The sequence below is a fragment of the Lipomyces arxii genome, assembly GCF_038497795.1.
Source record: "Lipomyces arxii strain Phaff 12-163 unplaced genomic scaffold V1512scaffold_24, whole genome shotgun sequence".
NCBI lineage: Eukaryota > Fungi > Ascomycota > Lipomycetes > Lipomycetales > Lipomycetaceae > Lipomyces > Lipomyces arxii.
In genome coordinates this window covers 85,307-106,404 of record NW_027117723.1, presented here as the reverse complement: position 1 = coordinate 106,404, position 21,098 = coordinate 85,307, and the positions used below count along the sequence as shown (strand labels likewise).

The following is a 21,098-nucleotide window of genomic DNA, read 5'->3' as shown; positions in this document are numbered from 1 at the left end:
TTGTGTAACGTAAAAAATCACATGATAGCGCATTAAAGTTTACTGTGGTGTTCAACTTAGAGAAATGTTTAGGGGTGACCTGTCGAGGTTCATGAATCATGGTGTGCACACAAATATCAAAGATAGGGACGACATGAAGTTATTATTCAATGCCATAGCCAAACATTATTGATATGCAATGCGTTCTTCAAAAGAATAAAAAGACATATTTAATCAAATATATTGAGCAAGAAAAGGGTTGTCGTGCGTAAATTTCATGTCTAAACAATCTTCATAGAAATCATTCTGAAAACTTAATCAGCTTAATTGACAGCGACACATCGTTCAATCCTACGCAAACGGAATAACAGGTTTATTCGCAACGTATTAAGACAATAACTAGAGACTAGCAATAACTTTCCAAACCTGTACTTGCCTACCGTGACGCTCTATATCCTCTCTCTCAGTCAAAATTTCAAAATGATTCTTATCCAAAACTCCAACCATATCGTGCGCCCAAGGCTCTAGGCCATGCACAAACTCAATCCAAGTTTTGCCCAGACTTTCCTGGGCAGCGACTTCGTCTGCACGTAACTCCACATCAGGCTGAAAAGAAATATGCTGAAACAGATACAGTAACTCCAGTGCATGATGTGACGTACCATGCAATCCGTTGTTTGCGAAATTGTTGACGCGATCAAAGTGATAGTAATAACCTTTAATATTAGTGCTGCAATGCATCAAAGCATACACAGGTGCATGGAACATAACTCCTGCTAGTAAAGTGATCAGCACTTGCTCTTCTCTGTCCGACACTTTTCCAGTTAGCGGGACAAACTCAACTCCAGCCGTTGCTAATATATTTGGAATTCGCGATACGGATTCAGCTCCAAACCCGACAAAAAGATGGTGATTGAGAAACCCAGTGTTTGTGTCATACCCAGAGATCATGTCCGCAAACAAAGCACCTTCGTCTTTGTTGTCGCCGGCTAAGAAAGCGTCCACCCATTGACATTCTTGCATACGCTTGCACACCTCACTTGTTGTAAGCGGACTGTCAAATAAAATGTTATCAATTGCAAGATCAAACTCATCAGGATTCCCTTCAAGCTTAAATATGTCGTTTGCAGGATATTCTTGCATGACTGTCAATTTGTCTTGCGAAAATCCCGTGCGCAAAAACCGCTTTGCGGCGTTGTCGAATATCTCTTGATGGCATTCAAGCGGCCGTGCACCAGACGTAGAGGCAATACCTGACTGCAATATAGCGCGACTGAATGGCCTTTCCATTGGTAGATTGTCAGCGCAAATGATTGAAGATATCACGACAGCACCGGCACTTTCCCCACAAGCTGTGACTTTCCTTGCGTCGCCCCCAAAGCCATCAATAAACTTACGAATCCAATTGAACGCAGTTAAAACGTCACGGATCCCGTAGTTTCCAGCAGGTTCATCAAGCTTTGTCGCATAATCAATCAACTCTTTTGAATAGGCAAAGCCGAAATAATTCATACGATACTGAATCGCAACACAAATAATAGGCTTGCCTATAGAATCGGAAAGATCAACCAGCTTGGCTGTGTTTTCAAATTCGGAATTCGCACCACCAAACAAAAAACCCCCGCCGTGAATATACACCAGTACCGGTACACTCTCATCAGACGACAAAGCCTTGAAAGGCACAGTAACAGTCAGGTTCAGACATTCATACTCGTCCTGCTTTGGTTTCATTGGACTGTCAGATACTCTTGCACCAAACACCGTGCCAGTTCCTTCCATCATTGGTGGCTGAGGACATACGGCGCTGTAGATTTAGTACACTAAAATAGAATTTTGGAGTAACCTACCCATATTCCCTAAAGTCATGCTTTAGCAACTTGGTACATAGCTGAGACTGTCTAAATCTGCCAGGTATAGTCGCGAACTGTATTGCTCGAAACTGCACTACCCTGCCTTCACAGAGTTCGACGCCTTCCATTTCGCCAAGTTGCTTATGTGTGAAAACCATTGACATCTTGAGTGGCGAGTATGTTCCAGCAAAATCATCTGCGCCAGGAGTGATTTTCGGAGTGTAATAAGACCGTTATCGATGATCGGCGACAAATTAACATCCGATTAGGGACACCTTAGTAATGCATGCAGCTGAAGTTATCCGGGGTAGAGCTTCACTGCCATTCTGATTTGATCTACACTACCTTTATAGACAAGCCTATTCTTGCATGACTTAAAATTTCTTAGGAATAACAGTTGAACGTGATATCTATAGTACTATTGAAATTATAAAGTATCTCGATTTAGACTGTAATAGTTCCGGCGCATGCGAGCTCTATATCTACTCTGAAGGCGGACCGGGTTAAGTCGTCTCGATGTCATTTAACTACGGCTTATACTTGAAACGAGGTGGATTTTGTGACGGATTACATCAGTGCTTGATTAGTTGGGCTCTTTTTCCGCCTTGCCGTTCTGACCCGGTATTGTGTCTACGTTTGAGTATTGCTGATGCGTGTACTTGCGTTCTTTTAAGGTAAGAAATTGCATTCACATGCATAGTCCCGCCAAATCGTGGCAATCTAGTACTCCCAAACTTTTCACTGACCTCTGCCAATATCTATACTCTGTCATAACCTCTGCATCGATGTCAGTAAACTTTAGTATTTGAGTGACGCAATTTAAATCTAGATGCGAGCCTATATCGGCAAACATTTTGTAATTTGAGCTGTTAAACTTCAAAAGTATGTATCATATTGATGCCGGTGTTTTGAATAATCACTAATAGAGTCAGCTATACAGGTGTCGCTTAAATGTATATGTTTCTATTTTTCCGAAAACTCAGTAAAATACATATATTACTCTTGTTTTAGTTCGACTTCACGGAAATGTTGAGATATACAGAACGTTGTGTTTACGAAATACCTTTTGTGACGTGCGGCTCAAACGACGTAGACCATCTCCACCGGAAGCAGCCTCGTAAAATGGATTTGATAATTACGCGCAAACATTGCAAGCAGATACTATTACACGTGCACAAAGAAAAACATATTAAATACAAAAGATTCATTTCCGATCCGCCTTGACAGTAGAGATAATCTCTTCGACAATGCCCGGGTTTGACAGAGTCGAGATATCGCCTAGACCGTCTTCCTCGCCTGCAAGCACCTTGCGGAGAATACGACGCATGATCTTACCGGATCGGGTCTTTGGCAAGTCCGAGACGATGATGATGTTTTTGGGTGCCGCAAATGGGCCGATAGATTTACGGACCTGAAGAATAAGCTCCTTCTTCATATCCGCGATGGATTCGTCAATGGTCGGCTTGAGCACAACAAATGCGTTTACAGCTTGGCCTGTAAGATCGTCGTGGGTACCAACGACAGCAGCTTCAGCAACGTTGTGATTCTGAATCAATGCAGACTCGATCTCAGCGGTTGACAGTCGATGACCGGAAACGTTGACAACATCATCAACTCGACCACGAATCCAATAGTAGCCCTCGTGGTCACGGCCAGCACCGTCACCTGTAAAATAGAAACCCTTGTAAGGAGTCAAATATGTCTCCATGTATCGAGAGTGAGAGTTCCAAACGGAACGAGCCATTGATGGCCATGGACGCTTGAGGGCAAGAACACCTTCGACATCGTTTCCAAAAAGTTCTTCACCGGAGACGGGATCAATGATGGCAGGCTCAATACCAAAAAATGGCAATGAAGCAGAGCCAGGCTTAGTAGGTGTTACACCAGACAAAGGTGTGATAATGTTAGATCCAGTCTCAGTCTGCCAGTAGGTGTCGACGATGTGTGCTTCGTGCTTACCAATAATCTCATGATACCACTTCCAGATCTCAGGCGCGATAGGCTCGCCGACCGATCCAAGAGTCCGAATTGACGAAAGATCATGATGAATAAATTCATCGCCGGCACGCTTAAGAAGACGAAGAGCAGTAGGAGCGACATAGAACTGAGTGGCTTTGTATTTTTCGATGATGTCCCAGTAGCGAGAAAAGCTAGGATAGGCAGGGGTTCCTTCAAAAACGACAGTAGTAACACCTAGTAAGAGGGGAGCATACAGCACATAAGTGTGACCAGTAATCCAGCCGACGTCACCAGCAGTAAAGTAAATGTCGTTAGGGTGAATGTCAAACACGTACTTTCCAGTCATGGCAGCTCCAAGCAGGTAGCCAGCAGTTGTGTGCAAAACACCCTTGGGTTTACCAGTAGAACCGGAAGTGTAAAGCAAAAAAAGAGGGTGCTCGGATGGGACATTTACAGGAGCAAAGTATGGTCTGTATTTCAAGACCTCCTCGTGCCACCAAAAGTCACGACCAGCCTGGAAAGGAACGTCGCCGCCGGTACGCTTGTAGACAAGGACATGCTTAACATCTGGGCAAGACTTAAGAGCATCATCAACAATGCGCTTGGTAGCAACAGACTTGCCTCCACGGCGACCTTCGTCAGTAGTGATAACGACTTTCGAGTCAGCGTCAAGGATGCGGTCAGAAAGTGAACCAGAAGAAAAGCCAGCAAACACAACTGAATGAACTGCACCCAGACGGGTGATCGCAAGTAGAGAGATGATTGCTTCAGGAATCATAGGAAGATAGACAGCAACAGTGTCACCCTTCTTTACACCGAAAGATTGCAAGACAGCAGCGACCTTACTGACTTCACGAAGAAGCTCTGCGTAAGTAATTTTGCGTGAATCCTTCTCATCATCGGCTTCATAAATAATCGCAACCTAATTTCAGTTAATCTTGCTAGTCAAACTTGACTTTTTAGATAAAACGTACTTTGTCGGGACTAGCCAAAGCGTGTCTGTCCACGCAATTGTATGACGCACTCAATTCACCCCCAAGAAACCAAGAAGCATCACCATGTTCGAAGCCACCGTGTGTGACCTTTTCGTAAGGACGAGAAAAATCAAGGAGTTCTTCAACCTGTCTCCCCCAAAAAGTTTCCGGAGAATCAAGAGATTCTTGGTAGAGTTTCTTATACTCATCGATAGACGAAAGATGAGGTGAGCTCGGATGTTTCCTAAACAGTCAGCATAATAATTCATATTGCTTTATTTACGCGTCCTAATCCTAAGATTGTAAATATAACGCGTTTGGTTGGACGCGCCAGAATTGGTGGGGCGGGAGAAAGTATGCATGCGCATATATGAGCACGCTTCCACCGGACTTGAATTAACATACGCAACGAACTCGCGTAATGGAACAATAATGGATAAATCAATTGAGATAGTTAACGTTGAAAAGTTAAATTATTTGAATAAAAAGAAATTCGGCGATTAAATTGAATGTAACAAGATGTCTGATTGTGTAACTGTACGGATTTCCTCAAGGACGCGCAACAGATAGTGTGTAAATTGTACTTACTCAAAATACTTCAGAGGAACCGGAGCTGCCTCGACATTGTGCGCTTCGATAACGACAGGAGCTGATCCGTTTGCCATCGTTCTCTTTTAATTATGTAATCAAGTAAAGAATTGAGTGAAAGAGATGGTAAAAAAGGATGATTTTGTCGAGGTTTAAGTAAGAGAGGGAGAAGAGAGAAAGCGAAACCGCCGCAGCGTATTTAAAGCACTTGAAGATTGCTGCTGCACCTGTGACGGTAATTCTGGGTGTAGTGTTACCAACACAGTTTTATGTATAATACTGTATTTATATTCGTGTTACTGGCACTGTAATAATGTTCCCCGCGTAATGTGTACCTCAACAGCCCGTCTCCGGACTAATGGCGCGTCACGAGTTTAAGAACACTTCCCCATTTACCGGAACTTCTCCGGTCGTCCTTATTCGAGAAAACAATAAACAATGCAATTTAGAGAAAAGTAACATCCACCGGATCAGCATAATACTAAAAGATCTCGAGTAGTGCTGCGTGACATTTAAAGTGTTAAAGTGGAATAAAATTCACACACTACTGTCTCTACATCCACCGGACCTGACTAACTTCAAAGGCTGAACTCGGTTGATGATTTGTTAGTTGACTAGATAATCCAGTTCTAACAGTATAAAAATTGATGCACAGCTAACACGCCATCCTCTAAACCGATCATTATCGTGAGCATCAATAATATCATTTAACAGTAAAACTTCCAAGACTTTTTGTTTTACACTTTTAATAACATTTGTAAGACCTGATTGAATCCAGTTGAATCCAGTGAAGCGAGTAAACGAAATGACATCATACCATTTCGGATTGCGGGGACTCCACTCTCTCGCTTCCGTTACCTTTTTTAATCTCCTTTCTTAACGTCGCTTAATTTATTTGAATAAAATTAATATTCATCAGAATATAGACCAACTATACACTTTTACACCAAGTAAATGGTCTTTTCACTATTTATGTACTTAACACCGTCGGATAGCAGTCTTTCAAACTGAACTTATATCTCGAAAGATTCCCTTGCAGTAGCTGGGCTTCTTCATAAGAGAAGAACTGCTACTTATCACTATATAGCCAAACAGCATATTTCTAATCTAAATTACTTCAAATCTTTAGCTTGACTTGCGGGTGAAGTGCTTTAAATTGCTAATGACATTTGCCACTTGTGCTGCATACTGTAAGCTTAGTTTACAACTTGACCTTTCAGATTGCAGTCGCTAGAGTGATAAGTACACAGTCTGATTCAACATGGTCAAATTACTTGTTTTAATTGAATGCAGCAGTTACTTTGTACGCCAAAGAATAGTTCTCCATCTGCTCAGTGTGCCTTAACTCCCAATTGACTATGAGGCTGACTAACAACCATTTATTTATTACGATACAACTTTAAGGGGTTTAAACTAGAAAGTTAATTGATCGCTCCACTAAGCAAACGTCTTGAATTCATCCGCAAGTGTTTTCCACTTCCACAACCCAGGATTGATGTACTCATTATCATCTCCACGTAGAGCAAACGTTAGAGTTTCTGGGTGAGCACTCAATGTTTTTAGACCTTCAATTGGATCGAAATCGTCAGCAGCAATGGGTTCAAGACTAGGAGTACCGACATAACTAACTGTCATCTTCTTTCCGGTTACCTTTTCGTACAATGCGACCGACTCGTTTAAAGTCATGTGGTCACCCCTGATCAGCAAATATTCTGGAATGTCGTCTCTGTAGGCGACACTGGCGACTGACAGACCGATATCCTTGAGATCAGTCGTAGCAACATCTTGGGTTCCATCACCAAAGAATGTGGCCGTACCGTTCTTAAAATCGTGGCCAAAAAATCCGTAAGACCAGAACGGCATAAACAAACCATTGGCTGATTGAATGGTCTTAAAGCTCTTAGTCCGAGCGTAATCGGCGTGTATAGCCTTGGGTGTCAACACTTCATATATTAGCAACTGTTTCAAATTGCAGCTATTCCGCACTTACAAGTCTTGATGTTGTGTTCAACAAGATATCGGTAATCCGATCCAAAATCAGAACAGAAGTATGTCTTCACTCCGGCAGCATCAGCGGCATCAGCCAGCTTATTCCATAGCGCAGGGTTAAACCCGAGAATGTTAATCACCACATCAACACCCTTGAGAGTCTCCGCCAGTGATTCTGCATCGTCATAATCGGTCTTGACAAACTCAATACCTTCAATCGGTGCGTTCTTTGACGGATCGCGCGTCAGCGCCTTGATTGGCAACTTGTATTTTCCATGGAACAAATCTGAAGTCAAACCTTCAGCGACCGGCTTGAACAAAAATCCGTTTGTTCCAGCAATTGCAACTGTAGTCATTATTGTGGTAATTGTTAAATTGTTTTTAGGGGAGGCATCATCAGACTTGGTGGAATCACACGCTCTTTAAATAAGTATCGACAATCTGCCCCATCCCACTTTCCTGTTCAGGAAGGTGGCATAATTGGTAATCACTTTCACGTGACCTACACCCCTCGTCGGCTTCCGCCGGCAAATGAATTTTAACAAATTTGAGATTCAATTTTGAGCATGAATCGTCACGCTTTGAATAGCGTGCGAGTAGTAGTTGCGTTTGACAGACCAACGCCTAATTCCGGGTACTTGTCAGGCATTTGGTAGGCCGCCATTTTCTTATTAAACTCGAGATTTTGAGATTTTTAAGCGATAATAAATGTCTTTCATCCTGACGTATTCGATTACTCAGGACACTTTGTTATTGCGCCTTACACACGCTGAACTCTTGATCATTTACTGCGCAATGTAGAGACCATTTGCTCCGGCTTCCTTGCAAAACGATCCCGAAGCCCTAAAAGACGAGATTTCATTGACAGTACCCCTGAATATCACCGCAATGACCTTAAAATCAGACCAGAATAAATGATTACAAACTGCTTACACCTTCATTTTACGCGCATGCTACAAGTTGTTACGTCATATCTATGCAATTACTTAAGATAAGCTGTACTAGTTACATATTCCGTAAATATTCTACACACCGTTGCAGCTTCCTCCGGCTTCGGTTCGGCCGTAAAGTCAAAGCCAGCAACAAAACTCTCTAGCTCGTCTGATTCAATCTCACTGGCAACAGTAAACACCATCTCGCTTGCCTTTGCTCGATCCTAAATATGGTTAATACATGTTGTAAACATTTGACATGAGCCACCGACTTGTAACTGATTGCATACAAGCACTTCGCACAGCTTTTTCATGCTAGCCTCACGCACTTTTGCACTTGCATTACTGTCAGAGCACAGTGCTCCAAACACAGAAATACAGGCCGCTATTTGACGACTATTCTTTTTTTTCAACGCAAAGGTACACATTTTGGCAAGCTTGTTATATACCGGAACGTATGAAGTCAGCTCTAACCCGTTCTCTATCGCAAGTGCAATCAACTCTGCCGTTTCAAATTCCCGACGTGGATGCGCTGCAGGCGGATGGATCAAACACTCGCTCATTGTATCGGCAAATAGCCTAAGCTCTTGTGTAGACTCTTCACCGTCATTAAGTAGGATATACCGACAGATGGCTTCCACCGCCGCTCTTACCACGCTTTCGCTTGCACTACCGCCGATGCTGCCACATATTCCCAACACTGCTGCCTGCCTTAATTCGGCGTCGGCACATCCCATGATCCGCACCAAATATGTAAATGAAACCGGCTCGTTCGTCACTACGTTGTATATCTGGAATGGATACGAGCCGCATCCGTCCACCAGCTTGCGCAAAGCAGCAACAGCTGCATTACGCAACTTGTCGATTTTCTCCATTGAAATCCTTACAAGCTGAACCACTGTCTCATGGTGAAACAAACTTGAATATTCTTGGACAAATTCTATACTCGCGGCACGAACCAACGAGCCCGCATCACCTTTTGTAGGCATCACAGTGTAGTCTTGTAAACCTTTATATACTGCCTCACCCGCAATCTCAACACGCCCCACTCCTTCACGGGTAGTAATATCTTGCAGTGCATGGATCGCAGCAACTCGGACGGCAACATCATTTGCATTCACTAAATCGCCGATCTTTGCAACGTCGCTAGATGATCCAATGACCCCAAGTACAACAGCATACCCCGGTCTGTTTGCCCGTGCCCACTTGATGCAGGTATTGGCGTCCAGTGAGAAATATTTGGCTGCTGCTGCGGCCGCACTATACAGCTCTCCACCATCATCAGGCATAGACAATGCGTTTTCCAAAATCACGCCAAAAGTCGCCGGCATCGACAACCGCTTTAGTGAAAATAATTTTGCGGCTGATAAAATGAATCGTAACGCTCCTTCATACCGCAGTCTAGCTTCGTGAGCAGGAAACTGTGTTTTCTTAAAAATATCAAGTTTGCTAACTTGGATTGTATTTGCTGTTACAACATCCAACAGCTCCCCTAGAGCACACAAATATCCGTGTTGCTCCTCTAGTGAGTTGGTGTGTACTTTTAGAAGAATACTGTTTATAACCTGAAGCACGCATCCTTCCGCAGAGCATAATAGTGCCAATGACTTTGCCGCCAGCCGTCTGATTTCTGCATCCCAGCTCGTAATTGCATGAAGAGCAGTTTCAACCATCCTGTCGCAAACTTTCAACTTCTGCACCGCAAGCGAAACCTCAAGAAATGCGTGCTGTCGATTTCCGATACCAAAGTAATCAAACGCCTGCACAAGGGCAATTCCTGTCTCTAAACTGTCAATCGCACTCGAATATCGGCCAATGCACTCTTGAATTGCCGCCGCGGCTGCTCGACGATTGTTGATTTCGCGATCAAAGCATCCAACTAGAACAAGCTCTGAAAGTAGTGATCTGACAAGTTGTGGTGATTGTTCGCATAGCGTTGGATAATGTTTAAATAGTGACCACGCGGCGTAGCATGCTGCGTCACGTACGTCTGCACCAATTGAAAATGTAGCTTTGCGAACCTCATATCTTAATCCCTCTGTTACCACTTTTTGCACCTCTGCAGAATACTTTGGGATTGTCAGCACGCGACGTCGTTCAAGTTCCCCAACAGAAAGCAAACCACCATGCATTCTATCATGACTTGCATCATCAAAGATACCAAACACGCTTTCCACAATTTGACTGACCAAAGTTCCGTCAGTATCGATCTTAGCGAGTCCAAGTGCGATCCTAGCAATCGCTTTAGACGCGCTATACCTTACAATTGTGTCTTTATCTGCGATTGTAGTCGTGAGTAATTCGTCCAAACAAGATTCAACACACTGTGGAATTTCCTCCGGTGATGTTGCTAATGAAGACAACGCAAGTCTATATGTTGCCTTGCATAGTAGTTTTCTCAAGTAGCTGTGAGATGATGCCCGACCTGACGACTTAAGCAAGCCCAAAAGTGATTGCAATTGCGGTATATATTCAGTGACGTCGCTAGGTGATGAAAAAGAGAGAAAATCTGCGATGGTAGATGCAATACCCAACGTAGTGAAAGCAGTTGACATTCCCTCACGAGCCACGTCGTCTAGAAACCGCGGTAAATACTTGTGAACGGTATCCACTCTGGCCAAAAACCTAGCAAGTACACTAGTAGCAGCATCGCGTTCCTTCCCACTCGCACCAATGTGTTTCTTGCAAACTTGATAAATTCGCTCACTCAAATCTAACTCAATATTGTCAAATTTGAACGGAGTCAAGACTAGTACTGTCATCCATATCAACAGCACGTGTCTGCACTGCCATTCTTCCTCTTTATCATTTTGCTCTAGGTCGTCCAATACACGCGTAATTAATCCAACATCATTAGGAAAAAATCGACCGACAATCTTCGCCCCACGCACTTTCACAAATGCAGACAGCACATCAACATGCCATTTCTTCGTTTTTCTCAAATATGCCTTCGATATCCGTGCAATCGCCGATTCAATCACGCCGTCAATAAGCTGCGGAGCCTCTTGAAAGGGTTCAATAGACGATTTTAGACCACGCGTATCTACTTCTTCCGAGCTGATCAACGCACTATCAAGGGCGATTTCAAAAACATTAATAAGCTTCGGCGCCGAATTTGTAACATTGGGACAATCATCAAAATCATGGTTCATTTTAGGGAGAGACTTTCACATCGCGTACAGGCAACAACGCAAAGAAACAAACTAAACTTGTCAATAAAAATATTATCACGTGACTAAATTATTAGTAAATAACAAAAAAACTGCGTCAGCCCGGAGTCGAACCGGGGGCTCGTCGATGGCAACGACGAATTTTACCGCTAAACCACTAACGCATCACATAGTGTGTGTGGAGGATTCTGGGTTCTTCTATTCCCAGAATATGGATTAACCCGAAAAGTTAATCCGACCTCCTGAAATTCGATCTACTCCGGATTAATTTTGATTATTATTTGATTTACTTTGCGAATATCCGTTCTTTCTTCGTTCCGAAGTTCGGGTATTACGTCAGTGAAAAGTTTTGTTTGATTATTGTTTATTACTTTATATTTGTTTGTACAGAGAAACCCAAGTATAAGAAGGGGTTTCTTTTCTTTTGTTGTAATGATAATTTAACAGTTATATATACAGAATTCAGTCTTACCTGTAGCAAACAAGTCTTCCATACTTGTCTTCCAGTTACTAGACATAAGCAGTTAGTACATTAATTAGAACGTCTTTGTGAGAGATCATTAGAGAATCAAACCTTCGACATAAGTCAAGAAGTCAGGGTTCAGTCAGGAGGTCATGCGGCTCAATATTCCAAGTTAATGTAGTTAGTTGAATATCAGCACTACGACCTCAAAAGTCATCGCATTCAAACGTAAAAGATATGAAAATGGTCGTAGAGATCTCAGAATGCCGAATATCAAGATTACATATTGAGTGAGTTATTCAAGGTAGAAGGTAGAACTTTGTTTTAAACCTCCCAAACTCTAATTAGTTCACGAGAGTTGAGCGACTGGATGTCGATTAATGAGTTTAATGGTCTATATGAGTAATACTACGTACTAGAACTTGTTAGAAGAGTCTATTACAATCTACACAAGAGTATTATATTGTTAATTAATTTACAAGTGAGACTAATTCTCACACAGAGGAACTACTTGCAAATACTCCGGAGCTAAGAGATGAAAAGAAGTTAAAACACTCCTCGTCATAAAAAATAAATGATACAAGCTCCTCAGATTTCTTACAGACGAGAGCTGGATGTGCTGCACTTTTATGTTCATTTTGCGCGTGGACATGATCCGTTGGTTCCGTTGAGTATCATTATTTGAAATTTCAGGACAACCATTGATAAAGCCTGTTTATCAAGTTGTTTATCCAAAGATTATTACTAACCTATAGCACTTTAACTTGAGAGTTTGTCAGTAATATAAAAGTAACGACGTGGTTTGCAGTCCCTGCAAGAATATTATTTTGGATCTGTTAGTACCCATTTAGACTGTTAGGGAAACCCGTATTACTAGACCCATAGTAACATTATTTCAGGGGTTCCTGGTTTTCACACGTAACATAAAATCGATGATCCAACAGAACTCGTCAGATTTACCTTGAAATATTTCATCCAGTCTTGCTTTGAACCGGCAAGACGTCCATCTTTAATAATTAGTAATACACACAGTTATGATCCGTTTACGTTTATTCCTGACCATCGTCTTGGTATTCACCATAGTTCTACCTAGTTCTACACTTGCTGCTATCCTGGGCATCGATTTTGGCCAGGCGACAACAAAAGCTGCACTTGTTTCGCCTGGAGTTCCGTTCGAGATTGTGCTAACTCAAGATTCTAAACGTAAAGATGTTTCTGGGATTGCGTTTAAAGGAGACGAACGACTATATGGTAGTGGTGCAGCTGGCATCGTGAGTATTTAAGTGTATGATTCGCGTTCAAATGGCTGACCTCCTTGTTAAAGGCTATTCGAACACCTTCATTGGCATATCTGAACTTTAAGCCTTTGTTGGGAAAGTCATTGGCATCGCCTGAGGTAGAAACTTATTTATCAGAGCATCCAGGCACTGACCTGATCTCGTCTGGCAACAGATCCACAATTTCATTCAAATCGGCTGATTCTTCCTTCCCAATCGAAGAATTGTTGGCAATGTCATTCACAAACTGGAAAATGCTCGCACAGGAAATGCTGCCTCGGGGTGCTCCAACGTCAAGAATCTACGATGTTGCGATTACTGTGCCGCCATACTTCACCTCAGTCCAACGTAAAGCCATCTTGGACGCGGCCGAAATTGCTGGATTACACGTGGTTGTGCTAGTACCCGACGGTGTCGCAACAGCGATTAACTACGCGTCAACACGCTCATTCCCGACAAAGCAGTTTCATCTCGTGCTTGACATTGGTGCCGGGTCGACCTCAGTCTCGCTGCTGTCGTTTGAGGAGCACCTCGAAAGCAGCTCTCGATTCGGAAAGTCTGCTCTGAACATCACGGTTGAAGGCGTCGGTTACGATGGAAGTTTTGGTGGAGACTTACTTTCCCAGAGGATTTATAATATCTTGTTGGCTCGGTTCGTTGCTGCTCATGGAAACGGAATTGAGTCGAATGCTAGATCTCTTGTCAAACTTCATCGTGAAGCCGAGCGGGTCAAGACGATTCTGAGTGCAAACACGGAAGTCAGGTCTGGAGTTGAGAGTCTACATGACGACATAGACTTTCGAACAGTAGTTACACGGGCTGAGTTTGAAGACGCGATTGCAGACGTGCTTCCAAGACTGACCAAGCCGTTTGCGGACGCCTTGGCAGCCGGTGGCAAAGATATCACTGACGTACAATCTGTTATTCTCATGGGAGGGTCCACACGTGTGCCAGTTTTGCAGAATGTTCTAGTAAACGAGGTTCTTAAAGGAGATGCGTCCAAAGTGTCGAAGAACGTCAATGCAGACGAAGCTGCGGTCATGGGTGCGACTTTCAGAGGTGTTGCGGTATCCAGACAGTTCAAGACCAAGGAAATCAGTGTGTATGATCCAACGCCGTATGATTACGATGTCGTTGTGAGCTCAGCAGGTAAGGTGGTCGCCACGCAGGTATTGTTTGCCAAAGGCGACAATGTCAGTGGCAACAAAACCTTGATTGAGCTTGCGATCCCAGTTGATGCTGACGAAGCCAAGCTCGAGTTCCGCGAAGATGGCAAGACTTTGTTTTCTTACGCTGTGAGCAAGATTCAGGATGCAAAGGAGAAGGTTTTGGCTGCGAACAACTGCAGTGAACTGACCCCGGTCGTTGATGCCGAGCTGTCGATAAACCGAGTGTTTGAAGTGAACGGAATTGCATGGCAATGCAACGTCACATTAATGCCTGAAGAGACTGAAGAGAATGAAGAGACGGCAGAGGGCGGGGATTTCAAGCAGAAAGTGTTTGATTTTTTTAACGGAAAGTCCAAATTTGACTACTCCACTACCGCGACAACAGCGACATCCGAACCAGACGACACATCCACCGGTTCCGAGACAGAGACCGAAGCCGCATCTACCACGTCCACGTCCACGTCCACGTCCACGTCCACGTCCACGTCCGCAAAGCCGAAAGTTACTGTGGTTTCAAAACCAAAGCTCGTCAAGCAGCCGCTCAAACACAAGATCTCATACCCTGGTACGCGCAACATGGGTCGTGCGACCAAAGCCAGTTCACAACTGCGGGTGCGTCAGTTTGACAAAGTTGATAGCGATCGGCACGCACGCGACGCGGTCCGCAACGACGTCGAGTCGTACTCGTACCGACTTCGAGACTGGATACGGCTTGAACAAGACCGGTTTGTCGAGCACTCTACCGAGGACGAGCGCGACGAGTTTTTGCGCAAGACGGAGGAGGCGTTGGATTGGTTGTACGAGGAGGGAGAAAGCATGGTGTATGAGAAGTTGAAAGAGAAGTTGGCTGAGCTTAAGGCGTTTGAAGAAAAAATTTACACGCGTGAAAAGGAAAAGCTTAAGAGTTTGGAGGACGCCATATTTTCGACTTTGGCTGCGGAACAACCTGCTGCGACGGACGAGCTGGATGATGGCGAGGAAGAGACGTCGACTACGACCGAGACGACGGTGGTGTACACCACAGTTATGACAAAGACTGATTCCACATCGACGACGGTTTATCCTGAAACTCCTGGGCATGATGAGTTATAGAGATACGATATGTATGTAGATAAACAACTGTAATTAAAAGTATCATTCAAACAAATGCAACCTGCCATTAAAATGCTGAATCGCCCGTATCGCACGACTAACTATTTCACTAAAAAGACCGTTCCGCCTCACAAATGCTGTCGTAAAATGTCAACGCCCAAACCACCAAAAAATGTTAGCAACAAAAAGTGACTGAATTTAAAAACTCATTATCCCGCCGCGCTTCAATCTGTCCACCCCACCACCGCTCAATGACTGTATTGATAAATTTCGAGTCACTTTCACTCCATGGATCGAGTCCCATAGCAAGCATGTCAACTTTTGAAATCCACAGCGTTTGCTTTGTGTCACTCATCGACTCGTCTGCAGTTCTTCGTTTGCGTCTAGGCTCAACCCGCGTGACAACCAGACTTTGTTCCTGGATCAGTCGAGCTAGAACGGAAAAGATCCGGGCCGTGAATCGGTGAAAGATCGCAATGATGGCGACTTGTTTCGACGACTCAACAGCGGCAGCGGCAGCCATCGTCGCGGTCTCGTCGTCCGATTCGTCTGCGTCTGCGGCGGACGTTTTCTTCGCCGCGGCCCCACGTTTGAGCAACTCCTCGTCAAGCTGGGTCAAGTCCTGAAACGGTGACAGATACGTAAAGCTTTCCTCATTCGACATGGCCATTGGCGTCGCCGCGATCGATGACGATCGCGACACGGAATCATCCAGCAGTAATGGTCTCGTGTCCCCGCGCTTGATGCGGAAAACATGGTCAAGTGACGTCGTGGTATCGTTATTTTCCAACCCGGTCGTAGCAATCACATCCGAGAGTTCTTCCTCGTCAATCCGTGCTTCTTCGCCCGCAGACGCCCACCATAAAAACCCAAGCCAAGTCAGCTGCTTCCAGCTCGGTTGCTCAGTCTGCAAATCAGTCCTGGTCGAAAAAAACAACTCGGGATCGTCATTGTAAATGATATCGACGTTCGCAGCAGCCGTGATCTCTTCAGATGCCGCAAGAAGCGCCATAATCTCACCGCTAGGCGGCGCCGGCATCCGACCGGTCTGGTCCTGCGGGAACCCGCTCGAACTACCTGAGCTCGCAGTAATTCTTCGCTCAAGCTCTGTAGTCTGTTCTTCGAGTTCGTCGGCCTGCTGATAAAACTGACGGTACCACCGTTGCCGCGGGTCAATCGAGTAGCCGATTTGACGCTCCAGAGACTGGAATCTGCGCATGTCACGAATGGATGCTTTTAGATGCTCCTTTGGATGCGAAGAGTAATGTACAACCGGATACAATATCCGGGCAGACATCTCGTTCACGGGGAAGTAGACGGCCGAATGTCCGGACGACGATCTCGGCGATTCTGGTCGGGACGGTATGACTGCCTGTGCAGCCGCATGCATCGAAGCCGACAGCGGCGGCAGGCGAATGAGGACGTCGAATAAATCTGTTTTGTCTTGAATGATCTTGTCGGTCGTGTATGCGACCCAGCCGTAGTACGGGCTCGGGCGTTTCTGTCGTGCTTCTTCTGCTGGGGTGAGTGCCGAAAGTGATTTTAAATAATCCAAATCGTAAACGCCAACAGCGAATAGTGGCCGGATTCGATATGCCGGGATTGGCAGCATCTCAGCGATTGCGTTTGGGATGTTTGCCAGGAGAGCAATGTCGTATACAAAACTGCAGCCTTGTTCGATTGGAATGTCGCCCACAATCAAGATTCGCTCGCGAGCAAGTGCTGCTTTCCAGACTTTGAACACGAGCGGTCCGAATGTGTCTAGAAATGAAGGTAGTGAATATGCGGGATGTGATTTTGGAAGAATGGGTGGTAGTGCATTGGTTGTGCCAGACGGACCAAGAGAGTCAGTGTCGTTATCTTGTGTGCTAGATGAGGTTTGCGTGCCAAGTTGTGGGTATCCTTTTAATTTTGAAGAATTGAGCTCGAACGGCCGGCGAGGTGGGTTGTAGATTGCAGTTTCTGGCTGGACGGCAGAGGAGTTCGGCGTTGAGACCGGTGAAGATACCGTTATTATGCCGTGTATGCTGTAGTATTGTTCCAGAGCACCGAAGTCTGAAGGGTCAGCCGTGTATTCCCTAGTAGCGTTAGTATTGCACAATATAGATGCACACAGTAGCGTACAGTAGTAAATCTTTCAAAGCCTCGACATGAGCCCAAGACCTGCCCAATCTACCAGTTGCACCGTATGATACTCGACCTCGACGCAATGTACCGCTTGGAACGAGGATTCCAAGCGAGTACATTCTTGAGAACCGTTCAGTCTTGTCTGCGGTCTCTAGCTGGATATAAACACTGACACCGGAGTATGCATCACCTTGAACGAAGTAAATGACATCCGATTTCGAGTTGTGTAAACCCGAAGGAAATACTTTAAATTCGACCATATCCAATGGCACAGCTATCAGATCATTTAGTATTGGTTATTGAGTATATTTGCTTGCAATTACCATTTGATGCTGTTCTTTGCCAATCAATGACGTATCTAAACATTTCAGTCAGTTCTGTTCACTCGGTTGACACATGTAATTGACCCTTTCTTAACATCAAATCTCACTAGAAACAGAGCGACAATTTTCGGAGGCGCATTCGGATTCCGGATTGTATCTTGATCAATTCGAGTAGATTTTGTTTTATTACTGCTAGTTCCGACCTCAATGGTAGACGTAGCAGTTGTTTGCATTGTTTTGCAGGCACAGCTATTATTATTATTATGTGCTGTTAAATTATGCTGAATTGGAAAGTTAGTGCAGTGCAATTTGAGTGTGGAGTGGCCGGCCTACTGAGATGACAGTTATTATTATTATTATTATTATTATTATTAAATACAAAATAGCCAAAAATCACGATTGCACAAGAACCAGATATTCTCTATCAGCAGCGAATAACTATATATATTTACAAAACAAACAAATCTAGTCAGTATTGTAGCACGCGCTAATTAACAACACGACCCCGATTATCCCATAATCTTTCAAATTCGCGAACACAACTCCGCTCGGGAGTATCACACCCGACCAGACTGGCGACAAAATCACCGTCTTGATATTGAGATTCGCCGACACCATTGGGATATGCATTGAAAATTCGCTGAGGAATCACTGCCATCTTACTTAGCACGGTAGGATGCCATTGGGCAATGTGTTCCTAAACATGTTAGCAAATAACAACTTATGCAACTTCGCACATACTAGTGCGCTCTTTTCGTCTTTAGAAAAGCTATATTCCTGATACAGTTTGTCAAACCAAGCATCGAGAAGGTATTTCGCGTATTCCTCGTTCTTGAGAATAAAGCTTCCAGTCTGGAACCCGTCGTGATCTTGGGAAATTATGAATTTCACTCTGTCTGCCGGAACATGTCTGTAAGTTCTAATTGTAGAGTCGGGAGGAACGACCGAGACGTCACGAAGGACGAGGGTATTTAGTCGCTTAGGGTCTGTGATGTGAGATTCGATATCCAAGTTTGGGTTCATAATAATTGCGTTCTGATCAAGGTACCAGAAATAAGCGGCGTCTGGCTGTTCATGAATGGCAGCTCTGAGTAGTGGCAGTTTGTACCAGCCAGGCTTGAATGGATCCTTAACCAGTTCTTTAAAATCACTCATGTATCTAATGTATAGCCCATATCCATGAGCATCTGCATATTCTCTTCGATTTTCAACCACTTTAGCAAGATAGTTCTCTTTATATTTCGTGTTGTCTAATCCCAAAACCAACACAACACGAGGGCCAGTTGGCTCCGAATCTCCGATATTTGCAAACACAAGATAGAAAAGATAAATCACAATTAACGCTGCAGAAGCCACAATCAGTAAAATCACAGACAAAGTTGAGCGTCGACTTGAATTTCGTTTCTTGTCGAATGCAGACGAACTTCCAGGTGGCGGAGAACGATAGAAAGCGAATTTTGCCATCAAATTTCCAAAAAACGAATTGCGATAGGAAGAAGCTCTAGATTTAGCCTTAAAAGAAGGAGAACCAGGCAAAGGTTGATCTATTGACCTTGCTGGAATTGAGAAATGCATCAGGTCCAAATCATACGGCTTTTTACCGCGTTTGTTTCTTCTTTGTGTCTATAATTAGAATGATAGCTACTGATAAACACAGGGGAATTAAATGCTTTATAATAGTTTTCCCAAATTGTCAAATTAAAGTCGATTTGTGATGAAACGAGAAGAAAATGATTGAATATTGAAGACGGAGAGAATCGTGAAGTGCGTAGCAAAGGCACAAGAGACGTGTGTTTAGGGTTGAAGTTCGTGTGTCTCCAAACTAACCCCATATTAATGTCATGTATATTGCGAATCGGGAAAGAGCGGTATTCTGGGGATATAATTGCATATGCTCATTACGCGTACAAACCGGGATTCTCGTCTGTTTGTTTACATTTGCCGTTTTGGTCGAATTCCATATGAAACAGAATAATTTTGATTGTGTTTTGTTTAAGAGTAATTAATAGAATAGTTTGCAACAGTTTGCCTACGACAGTATACGACGTATTGAAGATTTACTAGTTTAACATAGTCTAACATTGTATAACTGCTATTGAAGGATCACCTTGTCTGTTTAGTCATGTGAATATACATAAACCAGATAATTGAAACGAAGTACATTGTAAAGAATTGAGTTCAGTGGTATAGCACAGATGTCATTAGAAGATCACAGAGCGTTCATCGGGATATCATCGCGGTCTATTAGAACAAGAGACTATATAGATTTGACGATGCTGAAAGATACTACAAATACATTTACCCGGATTATCACCGAAGAAACATGGAATCAGTTAGGGCAAAGGTCTTATAATACGAACAGTTGTGCGGCTAAATGATATGGGCATGATTAAGGTTCATTAAACAAACTTTAGTTTAAAAATACTGTTGAAAGGCTGAAAAGATACACGCTCAATCACCGACAGCCATTTAAACAGCCATCGTTCTTTCTTTTAGATGGCTGCCGGATCATCTTGAAGTGACAGAAGCCACTTTAAAAGCAAACACGTAAAAGCACAAATGTAAGAGAAATACTGAAGTTCCATACTCAGATAACGGAAAAAACAACGACAAAAACATCCGCGTTATTATTCTAAATAGTGCTATCTATTTTCCTATCTGTGCTTGTATCCGGCCCGACAGAATTTCCCACACAGGCCAACGCAAACACTCGCGATAAGACTGGAAGACTCGATGCTCTTGGAGCACTGTGACGATACTTCGCACCCAGGACCTTGCGAAATAGACAGAAGTCCAAAAACCAGTAAGGTTTAGTTAGTTAGACACAAAGTCATCAGCGACTCTTCGGCATCTTCAACAGGGTTTAAATTAGACAATTAGTGGGTCCTTTGGCGTTCGAGTACCGATTTGATACTATTTAAGTTTAGCTTTGCCTTAAAAGATTTAACTTTCACTGATCGAACTCCGAAAGCGGCTCGCTCTAATTCATTTTAAACTGAAACACCTGTTTTAGAGTTGTAGCTTACCTCACGCGACATTGCGTTTACTCATCAAAGTCTTGTGTTATCTAAGCACTTTAAAGCCAAGATTGAGACTTGGTACTACACAGCATAGCTCTTAACTAAGCTATTTCAGAACAAGGTTTTGCAATTCTTGTCATTTTAAATTATTAAAGTTTCCGAATTTCTTTATCTTTAAATCATAAA

General features: G+C 43.6%; 7 protein-coding genes and 1 non-coding gene across 8 annotated transcripts; 1 reads left to right on the top strand and 7 right to left on the bottom strand.

Moving 5' to 3' along the window:
• Window positions 1-204: 204 nt before the first annotated feature.
• On the bottom strand, window positions 205-2,315 carry V1512DRAFT_229857 (Alpha/Beta hydrolase protein). The gene is made up of 2 exons (XM_066913927.1): window positions 1,827-2,315; window positions 205-1,783 (listed from the first exon to the last, which is right to left on the bottom strand). The coding sequence occupies exons 1-2, from the start codon at window positions 1,991-1,993 to the stop codon at window positions 379-381; spliced, it is 1,572 nt and encodes a 523-aa protein (XP_066769605.1). The 5' UTR covers window positions 1,994-2,315; the 3' UTR covers window positions 205-378.
• Window positions 2,316-2,857: 542 nt separating this feature from the next.
• Window positions 2,858-5,646, bottom strand: V1512DRAFT_85233 (uncharacterized protein). The gene is made up of 3 exons (XM_066918536.1): window positions 5,351-5,646; window positions 4,763-5,006; window positions 2,858-4,710 (listed from the first exon to the last, which is right to left on the bottom strand). Exons 1-3 carry the CDS (start codon window positions 5,425-5,427, stop codon window positions 3,034-3,036), a joined length of 1,998 nt encoding a protein of 665 aa, XP_066769604.1. The 5' UTR covers window positions 5,428-5,646; the 3' UTR covers window positions 2,858-3,033.
• Window positions 5,647-6,787: 1,141 nt separating this feature from the next.
• Window positions 6,788-7,745, bottom strand: V1512DRAFT_243212 (uncharacterized protein; the record flags this gene model as incomplete). Its single annotated transcript, XM_066914311.1, has 2 exons — window positions 7,363-7,745; window positions 6,788-7,309 (listed from the first exon to the last, which is right to left on the bottom strand). Exons 1-2 carry the CDS (start codon window positions 7,693-7,695, stop codon window positions 6,788-6,790), a joined length of 855 nt encoding a protein of 284 aa, XP_066769603.1. The 5' UTR covers window positions 7,696-7,745.
• Window positions 7,746-8,293: 548 nt separating this feature from the next.
• On the bottom strand, window positions 8,294-11,584 carry V1512DRAFT_267380 (armadillo-type protein). The gene has a single exon (XM_066917268.1). The coding sequence runs from the start codon at window positions 11,421-11,423 to the stop codon at window positions 8,496-8,498; it is 2,928 nt and encodes a 975-aa protein (XP_066769602.1). The 5' UTR covers window positions 11,424-11,584; the 3' UTR covers window positions 8,294-8,495.
• On the bottom strand, window positions 11,535-11,605 carry V1512DRAFT_t57. The gene has a single exon. It is a non-coding gene; the product is annotated as a tRNA-Gly (tRNA).
• A 1,247-nt stretch (window positions 11,606-12,852) lies between these two features.
• V1512DRAFT_292999 (heat shock protein 70 family) lies at window positions 12,853-15,496 on the top strand. Its single transcript, XM_066918319.1, has 2 exons — window positions 12,853-13,175; window positions 13,229-15,496. Exons 1-2 carry the CDS (start codon window positions 12,939-12,941, stop codon window positions 15,440-15,442), a joined length of 2,451 nt encoding a protein of 816 aa, XP_066769601.1. The 5' UTR covers window positions 12,853-12,938; the 3' UTR covers window positions 15,443-15,496.
• On the bottom strand, window positions 15,457-18,206 carry V1512DRAFT_267375 (uncharacterized protein). Its single transcript, XM_066917267.1, has 4 exons — window positions 17,977-18,206; window positions 17,893-17,927; window positions 17,567-17,843; window positions 15,457-17,520 (listed from the first exon to the last, which is right to left on the bottom strand). The coding sequence occupies exons 1-4, from the start codon at window positions 18,123-18,125 to the stop codon at window positions 15,618-15,620; spliced, it is 2,364 nt and encodes a 787-aa protein (XP_066769600.1). The 5' UTR covers window positions 18,126-18,206; the 3' UTR covers window positions 15,457-15,617.
• Window positions 18,207-18,236: 30 nt separating this feature from the next.
• On the bottom strand, window positions 18,237-19,789 carry V1512DRAFT_267372 (galactosyl transferase GMA12/MNN10 family-domain-containing protein). The gene is made up of 2 exons (XM_066917266.1): window positions 18,634-19,789; window positions 18,237-18,589 (listed from the first exon to the last, which is right to left on the bottom strand). The coding sequence occupies exons 1-2, from the start codon at window positions 19,465-19,467 to the stop codon at window positions 18,380-18,382; spliced, it is 1,044 nt and encodes a 347-aa protein (XP_066769599.1). The 5' UTR covers window positions 19,468-19,789; the 3' UTR covers window positions 18,237-18,379.
• Between the last annotated feature and the right edge of the window lie 1,309 nt (window positions 19,790-21,098).

Bases quoted from the DNA above. Each gene is read 5' to 3' on its own strand.
- V1512DRAFT_229857 (XM_066913927.1), bottom strand. From the start codon at position 1,993: ATGTCAATGGTTTTCACACATAAGCAACTTGGCGAAATGGAAGGCGTC. The intron at 1,784-1,826 runs GTAGGTTACTCC...CTAAATCTACAG, and splicing joins CATGACTTTAGGGAATATGG to CGCCGTATGTCCTCAGCCAC.
- V1512DRAFT_85233 (XM_066918536.1), bottom strand. From the start codon at position 5,427: ATGGCAAACGGATCAGCTCCTGTCGTTATCGAAGCGCACAATGTCGAG. The intron at 5,007-5,350 runs GTAAGTACAATT...CTGACTGTTTAG, and splicing joins GTTCCTCTGAAGTATTTTGA to GAAACATCCGAGCTCACCTC. The intron at 4,711-4,762 runs GTACGTTTTATC...AACTGAAATTAG, and splicing joins CTTTGGCTAGTCCCGACAAA to GTTGCGATTATTTATGAAGC.
- V1512DRAFT_267380 (XM_066917268.1), bottom strand. From the start codon at position 11,423: ATGAACCATGATTTTGATGATTGTCCCAATGTTACAAATTCGGCGCCG.
- V1512DRAFT_292999 (XM_066918319.1), top strand. From the start codon at position 12,939: ATGATCCGTTTACGTTTATTCCTGACCATCGTCTTGGTATTCACCATA. The intron at 13,176-13,228 runs GTGAGTATTTAA...TCCTTGTTAAAG, and splicing joins GTAGTGGTGCAGCTGGCATC to GCTATTCGAACACCTTCATT.
- V1512DRAFT_267375 (XM_066917267.1), bottom strand. From the start codon at position 18,125: ATGCAAACAACTGCTACGTCTACCATTGAGGTCGGAACTAGCAGTAAT. The intron at 17,844-17,892 runs GTAATTGCAAGC...ATGATCTGATAG, and splicing joins GCAAAGAACAGCATCAAATG to CTGTGCCATTGGATATGGTC. The intron at 17,521-17,566 runs GTACGCTACTGT...TAACGCTACTAG, and splicing joins GCTTTGAAAGATTTACTACT to GGAATACACGGCTGACCCTT.
- V1512DRAFT_267372 (XM_066917266.1), bottom strand. From the start codon at position 19,467: ATGCATTTCTCAATTCCAGCAAGGTCAATAGATCAACCTTTGCCTGGT. The intron at 18,590-18,633 runs GTATGTGCGAAG...TAACATGTTTAG, and splicing joins AAGACGAAAAGAGCGCACTA to GAACACATTGCCCAATGGCA.